This window comes from Sinocyclocheilus anshuiensis, unplaced genomic scaffold (genome assembly GCF_001515605.1).
Source record: "Sinocyclocheilus anshuiensis isolate Anshui unplaced genomic scaffold, SAMN03320099.WGS_v1.1 scaffold1266, whole genome shotgun sequence".
NCBI lineage: Eukaryota > Metazoa > Chordata > Actinopteri > Cypriniformes > Cyprinidae > Sinocyclocheilus > Sinocyclocheilus anshuiensis.
In genome coordinates, this window is record NW_015554164.1 from 27342 (window position 1) to 46346 (window position 19005).

At 41.2% G+C, this 19005-nt stretch overlaps 1 protein-coding gene across 1 annotated transcript in view; it reads right to left on the minus strand.

The window, feature by feature from the left end:
• Positions 1-12198, minus strand: part of LOC107670916 (metalloprotease TIKI1-like) — a 26651-nt gene extending 14453 nt beyond the window's left edge. The window contains exons 1-2 of the mRNA XM_016463736.1: positions 12178-12198; positions 11432-11606 (exon numbers count right to left, since the gene is read on the minus strand). Of these exons, the coding sequence (XP_016319222.1) occupies positions 11432-11606; positions 12178-12198 (196 nt within the window). The remainder of the gene's footprint in view (positions 1-11431; positions 11607-12177) is intronic.
• Between the last annotated feature and the right edge of the window lie 6807 nt (positions 12199-19005).

Here is a 19005-nt window from a genome sequence, read left to right on the forward strand (position 1 = left end):
AAATAATGTGCTATATAAATAAATTAGCCCTGTTTGTCTGCCTGCCTGTTTGTGCTGGAAAGCATGACAGAATTACTGAATAAGACAATCATTTTTTTGCAATGAAAGAACATGTGATTGGAAACCCACTGCAGTCTCGACTAGTATTTCTTTCACCGTTACTAATCAGATGATGCTGTTCGCAATAAAAGAAATAGAGCAGCAATCGGTTTCATTCACCCACAGAAACAGAGCGGACGTTTCCAGCTAAAGCACGTATCACGTCTCATTTGTCTTATATTTAGCCTGTGCTTATGGGCAGATTATGGATTTACTAAACCACGGCCATCATTTGTCTTCGTTCACAGACACGATCATCTGGAATTAGACTCCGATTAATGCTGATACATGAAGAACAAGACGTTCAGCAAAGGAGTGGTTCGTGCATCATTATAAAGCGGATAGTTCCGGTCCTTGATTCTGATTGGCTGAGCCGCGTTCGAAGCTGTTGCAAATTACTCTACAAAGTAACACACACCTTTGTTTATGTTTGTGTGTTGCTCGGCAACCACTTTGTAGCAACCACAACTGTTTCTGAGGAGCTACATTGTTTGATGGAAGAATACTGTTTTTATTAATATCATTACACTTTACCGGCATGGGAGGCGGACGCACTAACAAAGAGGCTAAATACTGCAGCCTCTAGCGTCAGTCGCTGGTCTCCGTTACACTCGGCAACCACTTTGTAGCAACCACAACTGATTCTGAGGAACTACATTGTTTGGTGGAAGAATACTGTTTTTATTAATATCATTAAACTTTATTTGCTCTGTTTTATTTTGTGAAACCTTACTACGTATATGGAATAACCGTTTTATAAAAGCAATAATCCCGGTGAAGCCCTTCTTGGGGCTTATTACTTTAATAAAACGCTCCTCTGTGACGATCATCAGCCTGATGCCACCAGTCAAGAAACCTCCCAGCTCAGTAAACGTAGCAATTAAATGTACAGACTTGCCTGAGTCTGAGCTTTGATATTTAACAGCTGGACAGAGTGGCTCCTGCGCTGACCTCTGACTGACCCGGGATCAAGGCGAAGGGCACAAGAACAATACCAGAGCTAATGGAGCTAACTAACCACTAGGTCAAAGCAACAACCCTGTCATCTACCCTAACCCTACACCTACAGGACAATATAGTGAAGTAATCATCGACTGCCACTTCGGAGCAAATCAAAATAAACCTGAGCGTTTGACACAATCAGCTGTTCTTAGAGTTAAATGAATAGTTCACTCAAAAATGAAAATGGGCAAAATGTGCACTGATAAAAACATCACAATAATCCACAATCAATCCACTCCAGTTGAGTGTTGGGAGTAACGCATTACAAGTGACGCAAGTTATGTAATTACTTTTTCAAGTAACATGTTACTTTTAAATTTACGATGAAATATCAGTTACTTTTTCAAATAAGTAGCAGCAGTTCCTTTGTTTCTCATGTAGTGACTCTCCTGTGTGTTGAGAGAAATCAGAGACTCTTCCTTCAGTCTGAGGATTATTCAGCTACTTTTACTGTGAAACGGCATTACTTTCCATAAAAAGTAACTAAGTAATGCAATTAGTTACTTTTTTTTTTTTAAAGGATAACGCAATATTGTAATGCATTCCTTTTAAAAGTAACTTTCCAACACTGTTCCAGTCCATCAATTAATGTCTTGAGAAGCGAAAAGCTGAGTGTTTGTAAGAAACAAATCCATGAAGATGTTTTTAAATTCAAACCGTTGCTTCTGGCTAAAATATGAGTCCATAATCCATAATAACGCTTCCTCCAGTGAAAAAGTGTTCTGGTCTGAATCAGCAGAGAAATCTGAACAGATCAAGCACCGTTTAAACAGCTCTAAACAAATATGTGAAGCGGAAGCGTTATTATGGATTATGAACTCTATGTATTTTAGTTAAAAACATCTTAATGCTGGATGTGTTTCAGCTTTTGTCTTCTCCAGATGTTAACTGATGGACTGGAGTGCTGTGGATTACTTGTGGATTATTGTGATGTTTTTATCAGCTGTTTGGACTCTCATTCTGACGGCACCCATTCACTGCAGAGCATCCATTGCTGAGACACTGATGCAATGCTACATTTCTACAAACCTGATGAAGAAACAAACTCATCCTGAACTCTGATGATCTGAGGGTAAGCATGTTTTCAGCACAGGTTCATTTTTAGGTGAACTATTCCTAGACTAGACTGAATATTCTTGTTCTGGGGTTTCCTGCATCTATAAACTCAATATATAAACTCTTCTAATAAACTCATGTGAACACTATGGAAACGTTGCTGGAATTACCTGCATTGGAAAAAGGTTGTAGGTCCAACATTATTCCCATTAAAATGCGCTAGAAATGCATGAATTCAAAAGTTGGAGGTGTATTCGATACAAAGCCACACCCTGGTTCTTTACTGCTGATTTTAATAAGGTGCAATGAATAGTTAGTTGTTGTTGGAAGCTCGAGTCTTGGCATAAACGTGCTTTTCTTCAGTTTGGCTGGAGGTAAACGCTGAATAAAGTCCAACAAAGAGGCAAAGCCAAATAAAATCTCCCAGTGTTATTTCAGTGCTCTCATTAATACTCTCTGCTCCACCTTGCTTAACTCAAAAACCTGCTCGACTCAGGAAATATAACAGAGATATCATGAGATGAGCAATGCACAAGAACAGTGCAGTAAAACAAGAGTAAAATCTATGAGAGACTAGAACAGGGTTGATTGTGAAATCCTGAAAAAAACACACACAAGATGTTTTTCCTCACATGTGGGCAGACGCACTGATAACATCCGTTCCACAAACTCCGTCCGGGAAACCTGCGCAATGCCCCAATTCTAATGAAAGAGAGAATTCCAGCGCAATAGAGGAGCGTTCATTCAGCAGAATCGACTGCCAAAACAGCCGAGATGTGCTGGATGAGCTTTGTGTTGAGGCTGAATGAGTCAAACCTGCTGCATCAAAGACAACAAAGTGTTGTCAAAGAGAACAAAAAATTCTCAACAAAGAGCTCAAACTTTACACGGGCAACGAGTCAAAGCACAGCGGCATGACAATACCAGAGACTCCGATTAATAAAGCAACACTTCACACTAAACTGAGCCGTCTGTCATGAATCACACTTGTGCTGCTGTAAACCAGTGCGTCTTAACCAGGGGCTTCCAATTAATACAGCCTTTAAAGTGCAGCTGCAACTGCTAAATAAATAAACCGCTATTTCCTCCCCTTCACAAGTGCCCATTTTTACCATCTTTACCGCAGAACCAGAGTGCTTGAGTTCTTGGAAAACCTGGATTTGTGAGTGAAAAATATTAAAAAGCGTAATCACAAATGACTAAATCATTAAAATTCACTGGGAATAAAAGCGTAAACCATAAAAACATTCAGTTATTTATTCAAGAATTTAAAGCCACATGTGAGGAACAGACGTATGACACTGCTCAGGACATTTAGTCTGCTTTCATTGTCTGGAAAAGAGAAGGTGAATTTATAGCTGTTCATTAATGCACTGGATTTACAGTAAGACACTATGAAGATGAGCCTCATACTGAGTGTGATTGAAAGCCTGTGTGTGTGTGAGAGTGAGTGAGGTGAGTGAGTGTGAGAGTGAGAGTGAGAGTGAGGGTGAGAGTGAGGGTGAGGGTGGGTGTGAGTGTGTGAGTGGGTGAGGGTGTGTGTGTGAGAGTGAGAGAGTGAGGGTGTGAGGGTGAGGGTGAGGGTGTGAGTGTGTGAGTGTGTGATTTACAGTAAGACACTATGAAGATGAGCCTCATACAAGATGAGTGAGTGAGGTGAGTGAGAGTGAGAGTGAGAGTGAGGGTGAGGGTGGGTGTGAGTGTGTGAGTGTGTGAGTGGGTGAGGGTGAGGGTGAGGGTGTGAGGGTGAGGGTGAGGGTGTGAGTGTGTGAGTGTTTGAGAGTGAGAGTGAGAGTGAGAGTGAGAGTGAGAGTGAGAGTGAGAGTGAGAGTGAGAGTGAGAGTGAGAGTGAGAGTGAGAGTGAGAGTGAGAGTGAGAGTGAGAGTGAGAGTGAGAGTGAGAGTGAGAGTGAGAGTGAGAGTGAGAGTGAGAGTGAGAGTGAGAGTGAGAGTGAGAGTGAGAGTGAGAGTGAGAGTGAGAGTGAGAGTGAGAGTGAGAGTGAGAGTGAGAGTGAGAGTGAGAGTGAGAGTGAGAGTGAGAGTGAGAGTGAGAGTGAGAGTGAGAGTGAGAGTGAGAGTGAGAGTGAGAGTGAGAGTGAGAGTGAGAGTGAGAGTGAGAGTGAGAGTGAGAGTGAGAGTGAGAGTGAGAGTGAGAGTGAGAGTGAGAGTGAGAGTGAGAGTGAGAGTGAGAGTGAGAGTGAGAGTGAGAGTGAGAGTGAGAGTGAGAGTGAGAGTGAGAGTGAGAGTGAGAGTGAGAGTGAGAGTGAGAGTGAGAGTGAGAGTGAGAGTGAGAGTGAGAGTGAGAGTGAGAGTGAGAGTGAGAGTGAGAGTGAGAGTGAGAGTGAGAGTGAGAGTGAGAGTGAGAGTGAGAGTGAGAGTGAGAGTGAGAGTGAGAGTGAGAGTGAGAGTGAGAGTGAGAGTGAGAGTGAGAGTGAGAGTGAGAGTGAGAGTGAGAGTGAGAGTGAGAGTGAGAGTGAGAGTGAGAGTGAGAGTGAGAGTGAGAGTGAGAGTGAGAGTGAGAGTGAGAGTGAGAGTGAGAGTGAGAGTGAGAGTGAGAGTGAGAGTGAGAGTGAGAGTGAGAGTGAGAGTGAGAGTGAGAGTGAGAGTGAGAGTGAGAGTGAGAGTGAGAGTGAGAGTGAGAGTGAGAGTGAGAGTGAGAGTGAGAGTGAGAGTGAGAGTGAGAGTGAGAGTGAGAGTGAGAGTGAGAGTGAGAGTGAGAGTGAGAGTGAGAGTGAGAGTGAGAGTGAGAGTGAGAGTGAGAGTGAGAGTGAGAGTGAGAGTGAGAGTGAGAGTGAGAGTGAGAGTGAGAGTGAGAGTGAGAGTGAGAGTGAGAGTGAGAGTGAGAGTGAGAGTGAGAGTGAGAGTGAGAGTGAGAGTGAGAGTGAGAGTGAGAGTGAGAGTGAGAGTGAGAGTGAGAGTGAGAGTGAGAGTGAGAGTGAGAGTGAGAGTGAGAGTGAGAGTGAGAGTGAGAGTGAGAGTGAGAGTGAGAGTGAGAGTGAGAGTGAGAGTGAGAGTGAGAGTGAGAGTGAGAGTGAGAGTGAGAGTGAGAGTGAGAGTGAGAGTGAGAGTGAGAGTGAGAGTGAGAGTGAGAGTGAGAGTGAGAGTGAGAGTGAGAGTGAGAGTGAGAGTGAGAGTGAGAGTGAGAGTGAGAGTGAGAGTGAGAGTGAGAGTGAGAGTGAGAGTGAGAGTGAGAGTGAGAGTGAGAGTGAGAGTGAGAGTGAGAGTGAGAGTGAGAGTGAGAGTGAGAGTGAGAGTGAGAGTGAGAGTGAGAGTGAGAGTGAGAGTGAGAGTGAGAGTGAGAGTGAGAGTGAGAGTGAGAGTGAGAGTGAGAGTGAGAGTGAGAGTGAGAGTGAGAGTGAGAGTGAGAGTGAGAGTGAGAGTGAGAGTGAGAGTGAGAGTGAGAGTGAGAGTGAGAGTGAGAGTGAGAGTGAGAGTGAGAGTGAGAGTGAGAGTGAGAGTGAGAGTGAGAGTGAGAGTGAGAGTGAGAGTGAGAGTGAGAGTGAGAGTGAGAGTGAGAGTGAGAGTGAGAGTGAGAGTGAGAGTGAGAGTGAGAGTGAGAGTGAGAGTGAGAGTGAGAGTGAGAGTGAGAGTGAGAGTGAGAGTGAGAGTGAGAGTGAGAGTGAGAGTGAGAGTGAGAGTGAGAGTGAGAGTGAGAGTGAGAGTGAGAGTGAGAGTGAGAGTGAGAGTGAGAGTGAGAGTGAGAGTGAGAGTGAGAGTGAGAGTGAGAGTGAGAGTGAGAGTGAGAGTGAGAGTGAGAGTGAGAGTGAGAGTGAGAGTGAGAGTGAGAGTGAGAGTGAGAGTGAGAGTGAGAGTGAGAGTGAGAGTGAGAGTGAGAGTGAGAGTGAGAGTGAGAGTGAGAGTGAGAGTGAGAGTGAGAGTGAGAGTGAGAGTGAGAGTGAGAGTGAGAGTGAGAGTGAGAGTGAGAGTGAGAGTGAGAGTGAGAGTGAGAGTGAGAGTGAGAGTGAGAGTGAGAGTGAGAGTGAGAGTGAGAGTGAGAGTGAGAGTGAGAGTGAGAGTGAGAGTGAGAGTGAGAGTGAGAGTGAGAGTGAGAGTGAGAGTGAGAGTGAGAGTGAGAGTGAGAGTGAGAGTGAGAGTGAGAGTGAGAGTGAGAGTGAGAGTGAGAGTGAGAGTGAGAGTGAGAGTGAGAGTGAGAGTGAGAGTGAGAGTGAGAGTGAGAGTGAGAGTGAGAGTGAGAGTGAGAGTGAGAGTGAGAGTGAGAGTGAGAGTGAGAGTGAGAGTGAGAGTGAGAGTGAGAGTGAGAGTGAGAGTGAGAGTGAGAGTGAGAGTGAGAGTGAGAGTGAGAGTGAGAGTGAGAGTGAGAGTGAGAGTGAGAGTGAGAGTGAGAGTGAGAGTGAGAGTGAGAGTGAGAGTGAGAGTGAGAGTGAGAGTGAGAGTGAGAGTGAGAGTGAGAGTGAGAGTGAGAGTGAGAGTGAGAGTGAGAGTGAGAGTGAGAGTGAGAGTGAGAGTGAGAGTGAGAGTGAGAGTGAGAGTGAGAGTGAGAGTGAGAGTGAGAGTGAGAGTGAGAGTGAGAGTGAGAGTGAGAGTGAGAGTGAGAGTGAGAGTGAGAGTGAGAGTGAGAGTGAGAGTGAGAGTGAGAGTGAGAGTGAGAGTGAGAGTGAGAGTGAGAGTGAGAGTGAGAGTGAGAGTGAGAGTGAGAGTGAGAGTGAGAGTGAGAGTGAGAGTGAGAGTGAGAGTGAGAGTGAGAGTGAGAGTGAGAGTGAGAGTGAGAGTGAGAGTGAGAGTGAGAGTGAGAGTGAGAGTGAGAGTGAGAGTGAGAGTGAGAGTGAGAGTGAGAGTGAGAGTGAGAGTGAGAGTGAGAGTGAGAGTGAGAGTGAGAGTGAGAGTGAGAGTGAGAGTGAGAGTGAGAGTGAGAGTGAGAGTGAGAGTGAGAGTGAGAGTGAGAGTGAGAGTGAGAGTGAGAGTGAGAGTGAGAGTGAGAGTGAGAGTGAGAGTGAGAGTGAGAGTGAGAGTGAGAGTGAGAGTGAGAGTGAGAGTGAGAGTGAGAGTGAGAGTGAGAGTGAGAGTGAGAGTGAGAGTGAGAGTGAGAGTGAGAGTGAGAGTGAGAGTGAGAGTGAGAGTGAGAGTGAGAGTGAGAGTGAGAGTGAGAGTGAGAGTGAGAGTGAGAGTGAGAGTGAGAGTGAGAGTGAGAGTGAGAGTGAGAGTGAGAGTGAGAGTGAGAGTGAGAGTGAGAGTGAGAGTGAGAGTGAGAGTGAGAGTGAGAGTGAGAGTGAGAGTGAGAGTGAGAGTGAGAGTGAGAGTGAGAGTGAGAGTGAGAGTGAGAGTGAGAGTGAGAGTGAGAGTGAGAGTGAGAGTGAGAGTGAGAGTGAGAGTGAGAGTGAGAGTGAGAGTGAGAGTGAGAGTGAGAGTGAGAGTGAGAGTGAGAGTGAGAGTGAGAGTGAGAGTGAGAGTGAGAGTGAGAGTGAGAGTGAGAGTGAGAGTGTGAGAGGGTGAGTGAGGGTGAAGGTGAGGGTGAGGGTGTGGGTGTGGGTGAGAGTGAGAGTGAGAGTGTGAGAGAGAGAGAGTGTGTGGAGCTGAACTAAACCTCAGGCCCGTGAGTTTTTGGTGGCTCAGGCTGGATTCGAATTCTTGTAGAATTGCATATCTCTGGCATGATTAATCCTGGAGCAAGATCTGGGTCATCAGTCTAAACATGCGAGCCGCACTGATCAACAGCATTCAGTGCACCGCAATATTTTATTCCATCAAAAACCGTGAATAAAGAAATTAAAAGTCTGTAGTAGAAATGTCATGCCACGGCAGGCAGTAGATCAGGGCACTCGCAACGCCAAGGTCATGGGTTTGATTCCCAGTGAAAGCAAGATCTGATCAAATATATAACTTGAATGCAATGCAAGTCGCTTTAGATTAAAATGTCTGTCAAATGCATTAATGTGGAGGATATTTTCAGGACATGAGAGTTTGTACATTTTCTACCAGTTACACAGGAGCTGTATAAATGCAATAAAATAAAACCAAACTAAATAAAACCGAAAAATAGGATGGTTAAATTATAAAAATGTTTTAAATTTGCCTATGACAAAAATTCTAAAATGTTTTCTGCAAAAATCCTATTAAACAAGTCCTTAAGAGATATTACTAAATTAAATGAGACGACCACAGGAGCCAGATGAGTCCTCTGCACAATGTGACATTGCTGCAGCCTGGAATTGAACTGCTGGTTTCGTCTGGTCAGAGGAGAACTGGCCCCCGACTGAGCCTGGTTTCTCCCAAGGTTTTTTTCTCCATTCTGTCACCGATGGAGTTTTGGTTCCTCTGGCTTGCTTAGTTGGGGACACTTAATATCCAGCGATATCGTCGACTTGATTGCACAGAGACTATTTAAACTGAACTGAGCTGGATGATGACGTCACTGAATTCAATGATGAACTGCCTTTAACTGAAAATTGAGTGTTTACTATTGTCCTTCTGCATTATTGACACTATTTTCCTAATTAATGCTGTTCAGTTGCTTTGACACAATCAGTATTGTTAAAAGCGCTATATAAATAAAGGTGGCTTGACTTAAATCATCATCTAACTGCATTAAAAGCAGCACAGCCAATAAGATGTTTAGTAGAGAGGTCTTAAAAAAAATAAAAGCATCTGCACTCATTTCAAAATCTGCTTGAATAAACACATTAAAAAAAAAAAAAAGCAACTACGCTCATTTCTAAATAAATCTGCTTAAATTAAAAAAAAAATTTTTTTTTAAATAAAATTCTCATTTCTAAATAAATCTGCTTAAATATATAATTAAAAACAATTTTTTTTTAAAGCACCTACATTAATTTCTAAATAAAATCGAGCTCATCATGAGAAGCTGTGAAACTGTGATGAGGATCTTCAGCAGCAGGGAATGCTGGGATTACAGACAGCCGTCTCATTCGTCTGCTAATAAATAGACATGCAGTTTGTCTGCAGGCACAAACATAAAACCATGTTCCAGGTGCACGAGCCGCAGCTCGGGGTCGCGTGGGGTCAGAGGTCACAGGTCACATGAGCTCAGGTCGTTCAGTGGACCTCCAGTCACACCGGATGAAGGACAGGAGGGATTTTAGGATTTATTCTGAAACTGTTTTCACTCTGAAATTGCTAGTAAATTTATCAAATAATCAGTGGTGGAAGAAGTAGACAAGTATTTGATTAAAAGTACAGATATCCTCATGAAACATTACTCCAGTAAAATGTCAAGTCACTTTATATATTTAAAGCACTTTATACAATCCAGATTTTCAGCACTCATTTTCATTTGCTGATGAAGTTTGTGTGGCGCACTGCATGCACACGCTAGTGTACGCGTAAAGACTGAAGTATGCTTTGGCTTTAGACTCGTAATGTTTCTCGACTCGTGAAGCTTCGGCCCCCCAGAACAGAAAACAACGATTCGTTCGCTAACCGGACATCACTGCACGACAGCACTGTATAACTGATATAGGCTTATGCTTTATTTATTTTTTTATTTGAAATATTCCCAGACGTGTTAACTATGTCATGAAATATCTCGATTCTCAAATATGTGTAAGTAAATGCATTTTTCACCTTTATAGATTGTTAGTTGAGCTATAATGGGCGATGGATGTAATCTATTAACTACGCATAAAAACCCGTCTTTTTACTTAAGTACCAGATATGGTTAACTTAAATTAGAAGTTATTTTTTCAAGTCTAATACATGTTAAAATTGACAGCTCTCAATTACATTGTAATGTTGAATGGCTAGTGAATGGTTAAATATTAGAAAAAAAATGAATAGAGACCTCAGCAGTATTGGTATCAGTGATACTCGCCTTCAGTCATAAAAAAGATGCCATTAAACAAATATAAAAAATATACTGTCTTTATGTTGTTTCTACATTAATTTGAAGATAGAATGTAATATTATTAGAATATAAAATATATTTAAAAACTTTTAAAAATAATTAATCGCGATTGATTTCAGAAACAAATGTGTGATTAATTAGTTAATTAAATATTTTATGTGTGTGTATATATATATACAGACACACACACAGTCACTGTGTCACTCATCCGCTAGGATGCTTTAGGTGTCTGCTTACTGTCTCACGAACATGCTGAAGTCTGATAGTTAGCTCACATCACTAACACACACACACACTCTCTCTCTCTCACTCACACACACACACTCACTCACTCACTCACTCACTCACTCACTCTCTCTCTCTCTCTCTAACACACACACACACACACACACACTCACTCTCTCTCTCTCTCTCTCTCTCTCTCTCCACCAGAATAGAAAAACAAGTACTCTCTCACACACACACACACACCCTCACACTCTCTCACACACACACACACACACACACACACACTCAGGTTGGTTTTTATGGTTTATGAGGACTCTCCATAGGTGTAATGGTTTTTATACTGTTCAAACTGTATTTTCTATTGCCCTACACCAACCCTACCCCTAAACCTACCCCTCACAGGAAACTGCTGGCAATTTTTGAATTTCATAAAACACCGTTTTGTATGTTTTTTAAGCCTTTTGTTTTACGGGGACACAGGAAGTGTCCTCATAAACCATGTTTACCTGTACACACACACACACACTCAAGAGAGAGAGAGTTTGAGAGGTCAATCAGAACCAAGTTTCCTGGTGTTTATAATCTCCGTTTTCAATCTGGAGTTAAATGAAGCAGAATATGTGGAGGTGAGCAGATTGCGTGTGTTTTTCGGCCATTAGTCCAGTTTCTCTAAATGAACAAAACTGCAATTACAGCATAAGTGCTGCGGCCGCTACCAAAATATCTCGAGTCATTTGTTCTAAGCAGCTTTAATCAGATTTCCACATCGTTTCATTTAACGCTGATCCACACATGACCTCACGGTGAACCGCCAGAGAGCGGACATCACTAGGAAAGCTTTGTGACGGACGCTTCATCAAAGGCAGAATAACGGCGAGCACTGCCGCTACAAACTTTCTTCTGGGAAAAAAAGTACATTTCTCAGGGTTTTAAAGTCAAGATTTGTTCCTGGAAAGAGCATAACCTCTTTTAATCTCTGTGAAATGAGCCCTCCATTATTTTTAGCAGCAGTGTTTGCATTCGGGCTACGAGTCAAAAACCGGTGGATATTTGCATACTGAGGTCAGAAACGAGCCGCCTCAAAGAGCGCGAGCCACACGTTTCATTACATGACCCGCCTCTGGCCGCTCACACTCTACTAGCCCTCGCGGAAACAGAAGACGGAGAAAATGCAGATCAAAGGAGACTTCAAAGCCACAGCATCCGGGAGCGTCCCGAGGAGACTGACCTGCTCCGAAGGCGAAGAAGAAGCTCTTGTCGGGCTGCTCCTCCAGCAGCGCTCTGACGCGGCGGCCCATGCGCTCGTTACGCGTGTAGATCAGCTCCTGTCTGAAGTAACGCTCGATCTCCTGCGCCGTCACCTGCTCGCTCGCCGGCAGCGTCGCGTTCTTGAAGCTCGGCACCTGGACGCAAAACGGACCGATATCATTCCAGTTTAGGTTCGAAAAATTGATTTCTATAGCGCTTCATACAATACACAATCTCCCAGAGCAGCTTCACAGTGAGAAACAGGAAAGATAATAACAGTGTTGCAAAATGTATCAAATGTGACACTGGAACACAAAAAAACAGTCTTAAGTGTCAATTTTCCAAAATTGAGATTTATACATGCTGAATAAATAAGCTCTCCATTGATGTATGGTTTGTTAGGATAGGACAATATTTGGCTGAGATACAACTATTTGAAAATCTGGAATCTTAGGGTGCAAAAAAATGTAAATATTGAGAAAATCATCTTTAAAGTTGTCCAAATGAAGTTCTTAGCGATGCATATTACTAATCACAAATTAAGTTTTGATATATTTACGGTAGGAAATTTACAAAATATCTTCATGGAACATGATCTTTACTTAATATCCTAATGATTTTTGGCATAAAAGAGAAATGTATAATTTTGACCCATACAATGTATTGTTGGCTATTGCTACAAATATACCCCAGCGACTTAACACTGCTTTTGTGCTGCAGGCTCACATTCAGCTGTAAATCAGTCATTATTCAGATCGATTCAGTGCAGTTAATTCAGTAATATTACTGAATATTAAAAACAGTGAATGCACAATTTCTTATACTGCATTTTTGTCCTGTTTTCCAGTAAAATATTTGTTAACACTTTACAATAAGGTTCATTAGTTAACATTAGTTAACTACTTTAGTTAACATGAACTAAGCATGAACAACACTTCTACAGCATGTTCATTTCAACATTTACTAATGCATTATTGAAAACAGTAGTTAATGCACTGTGAATGAACGTAAACTAACAATGAACGACTGTGTTTTCATGAACTAACATTAACAAAGATAAATACTGTATTGTTCATTGTACATTAACTAATGGAACCTTATTGTAAAGTGTTACCAAATATTTCAACATTCTTACAGCAAAGACATTTACATTAAGTAAAATGAGAGAAAACTAAATTAATTTTTTTTATTAAACTTTTTTTTATGCATGAGTAATAAGATTAGCAAGTTTTTTGTAGTTTTCATGAGCACTGTTAATGATACAGAGAAAGTAATGTGATTTTGGTATTCAGCATGTCAAACGTAACAAAGAAACATTCAAAATAAAAGCAGAACAAAACTTTTGCATGTTGTGTAGATGTTTAGATATTTATACTGGAAATGTTTTTCAGCAGATTTGATTGATAGTTTAGTATTTAGTGCCATGGCAGCTGCTATTCATAGCGAGAAACCACTGAAAAATGGAAACATTTAAATAAATAGAAAAATTAAATGTCAAAAATAAAAACTTTATGTAAAGTTTGTGAAGTTTCTTTGATTTAAAAAGAATCTAAAACAAAATCCTTTCATGAGAATAAACTGAAAAGTAAAGCGTCCTGGACACACGTGTTCAGGACATCAGTCCATCAAGCTCTGAGGTACCTGCGAGGCGTTGTGGTTGAAGATGATGGAGCGGAGGTCTCCACAGTTGTAGTGCTTGATCAGGTGCTCTGTGGTGTAGGGCACCTGCAGGCCCCCGGCGCGGAGACTCTCCTGCTGCAGCAGCGTCTGATTCAGAGCGAACATCACCTGAAACACAAGAGCTGTACTGCTCATTCTGCTCGCTCCTCATGCACAAACTGGCTCTTAAAGGGACATGTCATCATTTATTCGCCCTCATGTCACTCCAAACCTGCATGACTGACTGCATTCTCAGTTTTATGGCGCTCAAGGTGGCGGCGCGTTCACGCGCTGCGGCTTCTCTCTCTCCCGACAGAAAGGTGTTTTCGTGTTTTTTGTCTTGTGAGTCGCAGTGTTTTTGTACGTATTCGTCGCGTCTATCTGTCTCTAAGCGTGCGAAACGCAGAAGAAGATATTCTGAAGAATGTTAGTAATCGGTCTCTGTTCTCAGTGAGAGTTCTCAGAAGTCACTGTTGGTACCAACATTCTTGAAAACTTCTTTGAAAGATCTTATTTTGTGTTGTTCCACAGAAGAAAGTTAGTCACACTGGTTTGAAATGACATGAGGTATGATGATTGTATCGTTAAGGATAATTAGACGATATTTTGCTGAGTGTGTTATTGTGGACTCCTAAAGTTGTTCTAAGTGTGCTGTGCAGTTCACAGCAGTGATAGAAATTAATATTTTCCAATAAGTTTAAATAGATTTTTTACCTTTTATGGGCATTTTTACCTTTACAACGCCATTTTTTCTAAAAGTGCATTATCACATCAGAAAAATGTAAAAAATGCTGCTGGGGTGTAAAGTCCATAAACCGTTGCTCTTTAGATGCAGTGTTTCTTAATTCATCAACAAACTTTGTCAAAATGTACTTGTAAGTTGTTTTTAATGTAAAGCCATGTTATGAGTTTTTCAACAAAATGAATCTTTGCAATGCAGAGGAAACACAGAAGCTGCATCTGAAGAGCATTTAGATGTATTTACAGACCGTTTAATGCAGCTCAGTTACAAATGCATGGATAATGTTTTGATATTTTAAACATAAAACGTTGAATACTGATATGTGAGATCATTTAGAAATTAGAAGAAATGTGAAATTAAAACCGCCAGCAGGTGGCAGCAAGTCACTGTTAAGAAGTGAGTCATTGCGATTGACCCGAATCATTTAAACGGATGATTCATTCAGGAACGAAACACCTTCATGTTGCTGTGGCTTTGTTTGGAATTGTTTTTTTTTTTGGCAAAACAGCAAAAACATGCAATGTGGTCTGTAAAACATAAGACTATTAATATTAACTTCTTGTTTATTGAACTGTTGTATAAAATCAATATCAATGCTCAAGAGAATTAATACACTGAAAAGATCTGGTGCAGGATTTACTCAGAAACTGCTCGTATATTTCACAAAACATGATAAAGAAACCGCAAATAACAGTGAACTAAGTGTAAAATTTTGAAGTAGAGCGACTGAAACAGTATTTTTTGTAAAACGTACACCAGTTATCGGTTTAAATTTAAAGTACTTAATTGGCATCGTGTTCAATGTACATTCAGTATTGCCAAAGCGTTAAAAACAAAACAGTAATGACAAGAAAAAGAAATATGCAATATAACAATAAGAAAAAAAGTATTAAAATAAGGTGCTCCGTAATTACTAAAAATAATACATATATAGAATTTTTTTTATTTATTACGTATTTATATAATACAGACATTTTAAGAAATTATGAAGGAAAAATACTTTAGTATATTTTAGTGGAGTGCAGCATTGAAAGTGTTTGTGAGTCTGGTCACTTAGTAAAGCAGCACAACAACATACATGCAACATGCGTGATCTGAGGAATCGTTCATGTCTGGATCACACACGAGCACTTTAACACTCAGAGGTTTGATCAGTATATGAGGACTAGTACTAGTGAAGACTGACTTGGTAAAAGCAGAAGTGCTGTGTTTGTGTCTGAAGCTCCTGAATGAGGTTCTGCTGAAGCGAGAGTGAATCTCTCACAGATCAAAGGCTCTGCGGAGGAGAGCTGCTCTCAATTAGTCCTAGCTGCCGCTTTTTGTTGCTGCTGCTGCTGCTGCAGCTCACCATTGTGTCACCATGAAATTCCCCAGTGTTTACACACACACACACACACACTCGCCACACTCGCCACTCACACACTCGCTCTCACACACACGCACACACTCGCTCTCACACACACACACACACAGACACACACTCTCACACACTCTCTCTCTCTTCAGCGGCGCAAAAGAGCCTTTCAGCCCCTTAAATTACGGCGCAGAGGAGGAGGCGGCGCTGAATGAAAGAGACCGGGCTGAACGAATGCTATTTCTTCCTCCGTTGTGTCCGTTCTGTGGGTCACTGGCCACATTCACACACACGGGAACCAGAGTGAGTTCCTATCAAAGTGCTGCGGCCCTATAAAAGTCAATAATTCAGCTTTGTGATGGAAATCACCCCGTTACGTTAAGTGTGTGATTTCTGCACCAAACAGAATCACAGAAATAGTAATGACGATTGAGTCCAAACAGTGTGTTTTAGACAAACGTCCTTATTCTGTGACAGGGCTGAAATAATATTAGCCTTAAGGCCCATTTACAGCAAAATAAATAACTATAACTATATTAGCGTCCGCGCCAAGATATCGTTCTGTTTGTTACGAGCAAATCTGCCGCTTTAAATGCTTGAGCTCTTTAAAGTCTAACGACTCTGATTGGCTGTGAATGTTTTCGTTCATTCATTGTTGAAAGTGATTCTGAGTTGTGGTTTGGACTTCACTATTCTTTTAAATTTAGGCAGATTTTTAAAACTATATCGTTATCATTATAGTAATTGTTCTTGGTGCGAACGGGCATTTAGTCCTGATAAATTATGTCGTTTCCAAGACTGTAAGCACATATTCAGATCCGGAGTACTGAACAATCTGCTGTTCAACAGATCAATATTGTGAAAGTGTCGAAGTATTTCATGCTTACGATACGGACTTTGCGCTCGAGAAGCTTCCGCAGATGCTGCAACGCTCGTAACATGACGTCATGCTCCGCTGAAACAAAACATAATGTAAAAATGTGCAGTCTACTCCAGTTTAGTTCACTTCTACTGATCGCACGTCTTCACGTGATACAAAAATCCGTATCCGAATCACGCCAAGAGAATCGCTAAGTCCACATCACAAGTGAAACGATAACACAGAGAAACGATATCATTGGAATCACTGATAATAATCAATAGAATCATTGACAGCCAATCAGAATCCTCCTTTAAGGAGCTCAAGCATTTAAAGCGGCAGATGGCAAAACTGTATCGTGCTTATAATAAACAAAACGTCCCCGTGTTGAGGTGGAAGATATGAGTGAACAGACTCTGAACATGAATCTGAACATCTGTTCAGTGGCCTGTCTGTAGATATCTGTATGCAGTATTTGTGAATGGACTCTGATAAGCTGGGAAACTTTCCCACGATGCCCTGCATGCATTTAGGAGTAACCTGATGCGTAACGCTGAGCTCAAACTCGCGTTAATTCAGAACAGAGCAGCCGTGTGTGTTTGTTCACTGCATTCATTCTGTGAATCGAGTTTGGCTTTGATTAGTCTCAGTGTCGGACAGTCGTAACACACACAGAAGCACTCTCTCAAACATCACCATCAGGGTTTTAGCCAAACTTCAGTCATGTTTACAAGCTATCATGTTGATAGACTTCTGAGGAAGTACTATTCACTGGATTAAACCAAGTAAACTAGTTTAGTGAGTTACCATTTGCCTTTAGAGGAACTCGTGAGTCGTGACTCCCACCAGAATAATATCCCACAAATATATATATATATCTATATATAAAAATCATTGTGGTTTCTTTAAAATTTCAATTTAAAACATGACAATGGTGTACTACAAAACAGAAAAGTTTTTCCTTTATGTTTTTGAAAAACAGGTGACTGTCAAATCGATCCCTATTCTCACAGAAAATGACTGAAAATGCTGTATTATGCATGCCTGGCCAGTAGATGGCGATGTCACTTTGTAAAGAAAATCGTGCATGCCTATAGACTGAACATTCACGTTATTAGAGTTTACACAGAGACAATAACGGTATCAATACCAAAAGCTTGCACTTTGAAACCTGTTTTTAAAAGTTTGCGTAGAATTCAGTCAGTAAAATTCAACAGAATCTGTATTGTTTTGGTGCATAAATCCATTTAACACTCTTCATAAGCTACGTGACAGTTCAAGTTTAACTCTCAGAGGAGTTACTCACTGCTTATAGAGAATCATAATGCGATCAAATAAATAACACGTTTAATAACTTTTGTCTGTGCACATATAAAAGTGACTCACACATAAACAGTCATTTAATTTCTGAATTAGTAAACTGAATGAGTAATATATTTAAAATATGATTTAAGCATGAGGCACAGTGAATCACTGAATCATTTGAGTGCTGAATGATTCAAGTGACTCACTCATAAAGAGTTGCTTTATTTAATTTCTGAATGAATCAACTGAATGTTAATATTACTAATATTAACTATATGGCTCCGCGTTATCGTCCGGGCAGAACTATTGTTCCAGCCACCAAAGACAGATTCACAAATAACCTGCCTGATTTATCTCAACTGTTCTGTGTACCCATAAATACACATGAACTAGACGAAATGACTAGCAACATGGGCACTATCTTCTCTAATATATTAGAAGCTGTTGCCCCCATCAAATTGAAAAAGGTTAGAGAAAAACGTACTGCGCCATGGTACAACAGTAATACCCATTCTCTCAAGAAAAAACTCGTAGTCTTGAGCGCAAATGGAGAAAAACTAACTTGGAAGTTTTTAGAATTGCGTGGAAAAACAGTATGTCCAGCTATAGACAGGCTCTAAAAGCTGCCAGGGCCGAGCAGATCCACAAACTCATAGAAAATAACCAAAACAATCCTAGAATGCTGTTCAGTTGCTTTGACACAATCTGTATTGTTAAAAGCGTTATATAAATAGAGGTGACTTGACTTGACTTGAATGAATGATTCAGTGACTCATTCTTACAAACAGAGCCACTATTGCACAGATAGTATATGTATTTATGGAAATGTCTATGTCTATGGAAATGCACAAGCTGTAGGCCGTCAATCTTGAGCTGTAATGTGATTTTATGTCTAATGTCATTCTAAGTAGGCGGTTCTTGTCTGGAACTAATTGCGGTGTGGTTATGCGTTGAACAGACAAATGCAGGTCGGCGTAGCTGCGATGCATAAGTGCTTTGATCAGTCTAGAGAAACGCAGGTCATTTAGTCTGTGTTCTGCATTTGCCCCACAGGCCCCGTGTTTACCTTACTTCTCAATCACAGCCAAATATTTACGCTGTCTGACAGAATCAGTGTCACACGCTAAAGTGACCGCGCTTTGATTGACAGCTTCATCCGGCCCACACACGCAGCCTCAGCCAATCAGCTCGCAAGAACCTCTGAGCTGAAACAGGGACTGAAAAGCACCTCATGCTCCAGACGTCTTGATGACGGATTCTAAACATAAACGTGTCCAAAAGTCTCTCAGTGAATCCGAGCACAATAACAGTGCATGTGACAACTGTACAACTGTCATAACATTCTCAAGAAATGGTGACGCAACATCTTGTCACTGGTGCAAAACCCTTAAATTTACCCCTAAAAGGTTCATAGAAGTACCCTAATGGTACATACCACTACTCTGAGGTACTAATATGCATCTTTAGAGGTAAATAAGGTAGAAACGTGTCTTTTCTGAGACTGAACTTGCATGCACAATCAAACCAATTGGCTTTTCAACCAACTTCAAAATTGATGTAGACACTGAAACAGAGTCCATCCGTCCGACCGCAAACACACACACTCACACACACACACACACACACACACCCCCA